This window comes from Pipistrellus hanaki (genome assembly GCF_964339955.1).
Source record: "Pipistrellus hanaki genome assembly, chromosome: 2".
NCBI lineage: Eukaryota > Metazoa > Chordata > Mammalia > Chiroptera > Vespertilionidae > Pipistrellus > Pipistrellus hanaki.
The window spans coordinates 178,052,123-178,059,306 of NC_140504.1; the positions used below are offsets into that span (position 1 = coordinate 178,052,123).

A 7,184-nucleotide genomic window follows, 5' to 3' on the forward strand; every position below is an offset into this window, starting at 1 on the left:
CCGGTCTCGCGGGTGCACTCGATTGGTCGAGCCTGAGCCAGCATGGCGGCGCCCATGTAACCCGCTCCGCACCGGGAAGGCCACGGCGCTGCCGCCCGCTGGGTCAAACGCCACCATGCTGAGGGCGGCGCGGAGGGTACTGAGTGCCTTCCGGACCCAGGCCCCAGGCCTCGGGCTGCCTGGGGAAGGGTGCGCCCGGCTTCCTTCCGACCCCCGGGTCCTCCCCTCCCCTCCCCGCGGTGAGGAGCTGAGAACCGGGACTGCAGGAGTAGGGAAAGGGTTCGGCAGAGGCGGAGAAGGGTAGGGGAGAGAGAAAGGGTAGTGGGTAGGGAAGAATTGAGACGAGGTGAGGGAGACACAGGCCGCGGGATGCAGGAGGAATGGGGCGGCGTTTAGGCGCTGGGGTGCAGGCGCCATGGAGGAAGGGCCATAGGAGGGAGTCGAGGCTGGACCATTGAGGCAATGGCCTGAACCCTCTCTTCACAGGTCTCCTCCCGGCCGCCCGCGGATATGCCATCCAGAAGCCAGGTAGGAGCTCTCGGATGGGACTCGGGCAGAACTTGGGGCGGACGAGAGAGTGCCCAGAAGGTTTGGGGAGGCAGCTAGGTAGCCACGAGGTGGGAAGGGCCGAGGTCCTAAAACAGCCGCGTCCACCTTCTCACAAAGCTTTAGCCTGAAACCCGCGTGCGTGCCGGGGGCGCGGGGGCGCGACCCTTCCGCCTGGGTGAGAGTGGAAGTGAGCCAGGCAGGGGGAGCCTACCTAGGATGCAGCACCTTGCCCTTCTGAGGTGCAGGTAAGGTTTCCCCTCCGAGGCAGTCTGCACATGGATTGGTGAAGAGCTCTCTTACTAGGTCAATGATACTGGGCAGTCACTTCCTCTCTCAGTCTCATTCTAAAATGAGTGTAGGAGTATCTATTTGAGCGGACTCGATAACACATGGAAAGCATCCTTAGTATTGTGTGCAATAACCGTAGCATGTACTTGTGTTTATTGCTATTTGCATAGCGCACAGTAGGTCCCCTCTGACTGGAGGGGACAGGTTGTTCTCCCCCATAGCTCTCCTTCACCTCCAAGCGATGACAGGGCTGCATACACCAGGGCTGAGGGTTTCCTGTATCGTGGTGCTTACAAGTGTCCTAAAGCTAGGGTCTCTTCCTCAACCCCCTTACTTCATTCATGCAGTCAGCGGGCAGTTGCTTTGTTGAGTGCCTGTTCTGTGCTGGGCTATGGATCAGACTGGAGGGGTGGGGGTGTCAAAGGAAGTCACATTCAGTCCAAATCCTATTGGGGATGTGATGACTGTAGAGCCAGACAGGTGAGAGATATGACAATACAGGGTGCTGGGGAAGGCCATCTACTCCCGCGTGAAATACGGGGGCAGGTGCTCAGGGAGTTCCCAGAGGAGAAACCGGCCCACAGATATCCGTGCCTTGCTGGAGACCCTGGGTGTCTCTGATAGAGTTGGTGAGAAGAGTGGAGTCTGGGAGGATGGGCAATAAGAGTTAACTCTGGTTTTCCATCCCTCCACTTGACAGTCCGGCCCAGCCAAGAAGATGACCCGCCCCCTTCCACGCTCCTCAAAGATTACCAGGACGTCCCTGGAATTGACAAGTAAGCAGGAAAAAAATCTCTTTGGTGAAGCAGGGGGCCCTGGGAGGACTGGCGAGGAGAGGGGGAAGACAGTGGCTTCGAGGCCCAGCCTGATATATATCTGAAGCTTGATTATAGAATGGGGCCGAGAGCTGTAGTCGCCCAAGCATGGTGAGGGTGAGTGAGCAGCAGGGACAGGTGGGGCTTATGGGGCTTAACTGATTACTTTTTTTGTGCTCTGAGTGAAGACCCTATACCAGTGGTCGGCAAACTCATTAGTCAACTAGAGAAAAATATCAACAGTACAACGATTGAAATTTCTTTTGAGAGCCAAATTTTTTTAACTTAAACTTCTTCTAAGGCCACTTCTAAGGCCAGTCTATTCTTCAAAATAGACTCGCCCAGGTTGTGGTATTTTGTGGAAGAGCCACACTCAAAGGGCCAAAGAGCCACATGTGGCTCGAGAGCTGCAGTTTGCCGACCATGGCCCTAAGCTATTAGATACCAATAAGGCAACATGCCTCAGGTTTTTTTTAGAAACCTCTCATGTCTTGATCCTCTCAAAAATCTCTGTAAGGTAAGACATGCTGTCCTCATGTTATAGACTATTAAGCTGTCCAATGTCATCCAGCTCCAATATGACAAAGCTAGGGTTTGAATCCCGGGCCAAACGACACCAAGGCTGAGATCCTTCTGCTCGGCCCCAGTTGTAGAGTCTTAGCTGGGCAGTCCCTCTTACCCCTCCCACCGTGCAGTGGGACTTGAGAAAGAAACAATGATTATAGAATTGAAGTGTCTCAAAACAGATTGAACCATATTCTAGCTAAAATGGAAATCCTCCTTTTACCCTCCCGATGACGATCCTAGAACACGAGCTGACAGCCTCCATTTTCTGTAGCTATTACATCGTTCCAGGCTCTCAGCCCAGCAGGTCAGATGCATGTTGGCTTCTAATCTGTGGGAAATGGCTTCCAACTTCCAGAGAGACTCATTTGTTGTAAAAGAAGTTTTTAATCATCCTTGCTTTGCCAACTAAAATGAAAACTGCATTGCTTCCCTTTTCCCCTCTACCCCAACACCTTTCTCTCTTTGCTGTGACTTTTCCACAGGGTTGATGATGTCGTGAAAAGACTCTTGTCCTTGGAAATGGGGAATCAGGTGAGTGGCATTGCCAAACCTTGGCCTCCCTCAGTCCTCTCCTCTGACACTCCCTCCTATCCTGGTAACACCTCCCCTCCCATGCTTTTCAAGTAGCAGCACTTATACCAATGTCATTCTGTGTCTGCTTGCTAATACCTCGAGACTGAGCGTCTCAAGGGCAGTGAGAGTCTTGTTCCCATTACACCCATAGCACCTGACAAACAGTAGGTGCTCAATAAAGATCTGATGCCTGAATGAATGAGCAAGCTTTAGGGACATTCATCAAACAAGCCATTTCTCCTGTCAGTAGCCTTGGCCTTGTGCTCACCTAGATGTGAATAGTCATGTGGTTGGCCAGAGGCCAGGCCCTGGTGGCATAGTAAAATCAGGCCCTGAGCTTTATGGCCTCGTTGCCATGACCGAAGCCCATGGCCTTGGGGTGTGAGGACCCGCTCTTATGATTGGGTAGCAGACTTCATAGATTCTCTCTATCTTCAACAGAAGGAGAAGCTAAAAGTCAAGAAAGAACAATTGATGAACAAGGTTGTGGCAAACCCCGAGGACACCAGCTCCCTGGAGGCTCGAAGTTGGTTAGGGGGCCCTTGGGGAGCGGGGGCAGAGGGGGGAGGGAGGCTGCTAGCTGGTACTTGATCCAGAGTCCTCATCTGCAAGTACATAAGGATTAGATGTGGCTTATTAAAGGCGAGACAGGAAGGACCATGGGTAATGAAAACTGTGTATCCTGAGCTGTGTGATGTTGGAGTCAGTGCCCAGGTCCTGCCTCATAGTTCTATGTGAACTCAGGCAAGATTCCTCAGGAACCCAAATTTCTCTCCCTCTCTCCCTCTCCCTCTTTCCTTCTTTCCACTCTGCAGCTAAGATGGTGTGAAGGGACCATGTGGTCAGAGCCAAGGTTCCCAATGTCCTGAGTGCTCCCAGAACTCAGTGTGTGCACAGAAAGAGCCTACCATAGTTACAGCCTCTCCTTGGGGTCACCTTCTGCTTTTGCCTCTGCCCATCGCTGCAGGAATCAAACAAGAGCATACCTGAGGAAGGATATTCTGGGGCTTTAGGAGATGAGTGGCAGTTGATAATTCTGAAAACTCATTAGTTAAAAACAGATAAGGGTGGTAGCTGGAAGGAGAGAGGCAAGGAGTAGACCCTTGGCAGCTCGGGAATTTCATCTTATTGCATTGGCTAGGACCTCCAGTGCAGTGTCGAATCATCAGCCATGATAGCATGCATCCTAAACGAACTCCTGGATTTAATAGGAATGCTCTAAAGTTTTACTATAAAAATGCTATTTGCTATAGTTTGGGGATATACCCTTATAAAGATTAAGGAGCTTCTATTCTTTAGGCTTTGCTTGCTAAAGCAAAGAGTATCCAAAATCTTTTGAGATCTTAAAAGTCAGAGTGTTTGGGAATTACAGAGAACTGTACAAAAACCTTGGTGATTGTTATTCCTTGAGGTATTAATACATAACCCAGGCCCCAGGTCCGGGCCGTTCCTTCCTCTGTGCCCAGCTCTCATCCTCTGTGGTTTGTGGTTTCAGTTGTTGCCTTGACTGTCAAGATCCAAAATTATGAAGAACACATGCAGAAACATCGAAAGGTAAGCCTTGAGCATTGCTCACAGCTAAACACCAGCAACTGGGCCAGAGGAGTCTACGAGGTAAAGGGCTCTGGCTCCTAAGAGTCGGCTTAAGATGCCAGGAGGCTATAGCACCAGAGTGCCCACCCCTCAGTGAGGAAAACATTTCCTTTCTGCCTCCAGCAGAGAAATGGAAGCCTTTCAGGGCTGTGCTGATCGTCACCAACGGTCAACAACACAAACTTTAGAGCATGGTCACAGTGTCTGGCACCTATTGGATACTCAGTAAATATTTGCTGAATGCATGAATAGAGTCCAGTTGCTCTGGGTTCAAATCCAAGCTCTGCCACTTCCACTTAATTATGTGATTCTGGGAAAATTATTTTACATGTCAAACTCAGTTCTATCCATAAAATGGGGATCATAATATATATTGACAGGATTACAAGGACTATAATAATAAAAGGGTAATATGCTAATTAGACCAGATGTCTTCCGGACATCATTCCAGACATCCTTCCTGACCAAGCCAAGGCCGGAGGAAAGCCAGCCCAGGTCCCAGGTGCCTGCTGGCGGCTGGAGGAGGGAAGCAGCCCGGGTCCTGGGCCCCAGGTGCCAGAGGGGAGCTGGTGCCGACAGCCAGAGAAAGGAAGGCCTACTCTTGCACGAATTTTCATGCATTGGCCTCTAGTATGAAATAAAAGCAGCCAACACGATGCAAATAAAGTATTTAGGCTTCTTCCTAAATATTTTACATGCATTAGCTCATTTAACCTTTATATGCATCTTTCTATCCCACTCTACAGAGGAATAATCTAGGCATGGAGTGGTTAAGTTATTCTCAAGGCACAGCACTAGGAAATGAGAGCTAGGACTTGAAACTAAGTGGTCTGACTCCACGGCCCATATTCTTAACCATTATACCATATCTCAGCGCAGTGTCGGGCACAGAGTTGCTGTAATTAGGCAATTGCTAGTATTTTTTTATATATATTTTGATTTTTTTACAGAGAGGAAGAGAGAGGAATAGAGAATTAGAAACATCGATTAGAGAGAATCATCAATCAGCTGCCTCTTGCACACCCCTTTACTGGGGATGTGCCCACAACCAAGGTACCTACCCTTGACCGGAATCAAACCAGGGACCTTTCAGTCCACAGGCCAACGCTCTATCCACTGAGCCAAACCGGTTTCGGCAGTTGCTAGTATTTTTAATAAACACAATTTGTGAATACAGACCAGTCCAGCTCCAGGCTGGCATCTCAGTGTTCTCTGGAAGCTGGTTGAGCCTGTTCCTTGGAGATCAGAGTTTTGTTCTAGAGTGTGGAACACCCAAATTTTCTCATGGAGCAGTACCTGGCTGTGGGTAGGGGTCTCCGAGAAAAGTGAAAGTTCTTCCCTCCTCTCCACTCCATCTGAAAGTTTGCTGAGCTGTGGAGAGGCTGAGTGAGTAGTGTAATGTAGGGAAAGAGCATGAGGTTTAGAGTGAGACGAGTATACCAGTATTCAAGACTTGATAGCATTGTTGAGCCTTTATTTTCCCATCTGTAAAATGGGACTATCAGTAATAATACCTACCTCAGAGCTACACTAGTATTTGTAGGAGATTGTTGGGAGACTTTAGCGAGATAAACTACTGTCCTTTATTACTATAAAGTGGCACACCACTTATTTATATAATACTGAAAGGGATACCAACCTTCTTACAGGACAAAGCTCACAAGCGCTATCTGATGATGAGCATTGACCAGAGGCAAAAGATGCTCAAAAACCTCCGTAAGACCAACTACAAAGTCTTTGAGAAGACATGCAAGGACCTGGGGATTGAGTACATCTTCCCCCCTATGTACTACCGAAGAGCCCACCGCCGCTGGGTGGCCAAGAAGGCTCTGTGCATTCGGGTATGAGTCCAGATTGCTGCTTTGGTTGGTCCTGGGACTGTGGTGGAAAAGGCAGAAAGGAGGGGTTGTCTCTTTCTGATAAAGGCAATGGAACTGGCGCCAAGGCCTTAACCCCGTGGAGAAAGGCTGTGTTGACCAGCTGGGGGAGGCAGTTCCCAGCCCATCTGCTCCCAGTCAGAGGTTTTACATAGAATTATTATACAAAGTCTTTTCTCTGTCATCTCCAGGTTTACCAGGAAGCTCAAAAGCTAAAGAAGCAAAAAAGGGCCTTAAAAGCAGCAGCAGCTGCCCAGAAACAACGCCAGATGAACCAAATAAGCTCTTCCCAAGCTGAACCAGAGGCAATCAAGGAAAACCAATAAATTTTTTTCAAGTTTTATCTTTCTGTCTTGAAAAATAATAGGAGGTGGGACTCTCAGGAGGAGTTCATTCATTGTCATTCAGCTCTAGGATCCAAGGGTTGTCTGAGGCAGAGTCCCTGCCCTCGCACATCAGGCAGGACACACTCATAGCACCTCACACACGGAAACTCCCTGTCATCCAGGAGGCATTTCAGTGGAGGTGAGACCACAGCAGCTGCTGTGTGAGAAGGCCAGGGAAGGATAGATGACTCGAGAAAGGTAGCTGGAGACCGTGGAGGGCCCTGAAGGCCATCTTATCAAATAGAAGGGATATGTCATGTTGAAAGTAGTGTCTTCTGAAATTCAGCCTAGCAGCCAGTATGGCTGGAGGAGAGAAAAGAGCAGTAATATGGAGGAACTTAGCAATGCAGAGAAAGAAAGAGAGGAAAATAAAAGGAAGATTTTGGTGGGAAAAGCAGAACTTGGTGACTGATAATAGGACCCAGGGCGATAGAGTTGGAAGCCAAGTCCGAATGGCTGGAGGGGAAAATGATTAGGTATTACAAATACTGAAATTTTACAAAAATGGTTGCTCATCAACTTAAAAATGTGCCGCA

The 7,184-nt window shown here is 49.1% G+C and overlaps 1 protein-coding gene across 1 annotated transcript; it reads left to right on the plus strand.

The window, feature by feature from the left end:
* MRPS15 (mitochondrial ribosomal protein S15) lies at positions 1–6,605 on the plus strand. The gene is made up of 8 exons (XM_084872615.1): positions 1–239; positions 487–528; positions 1,538–1,613; positions 2,702–2,750; positions 3,234–3,318; positions 4,288–4,346; positions 6,035–6,226; positions 6,454–6,605. The coding sequence occupies exons 1-8, from the start codon at positions 116–118 to the stop codon at positions 6,586–6,588; spliced, it is 762 nt and encodes a 253-aa protein (XP_084728741.1). The 5' UTR covers positions 1–115; the 3' UTR covers positions 6,589–6,605.
* The last annotated feature ends 579 nt before the right edge of the window (positions 6,606–7,184 follow it).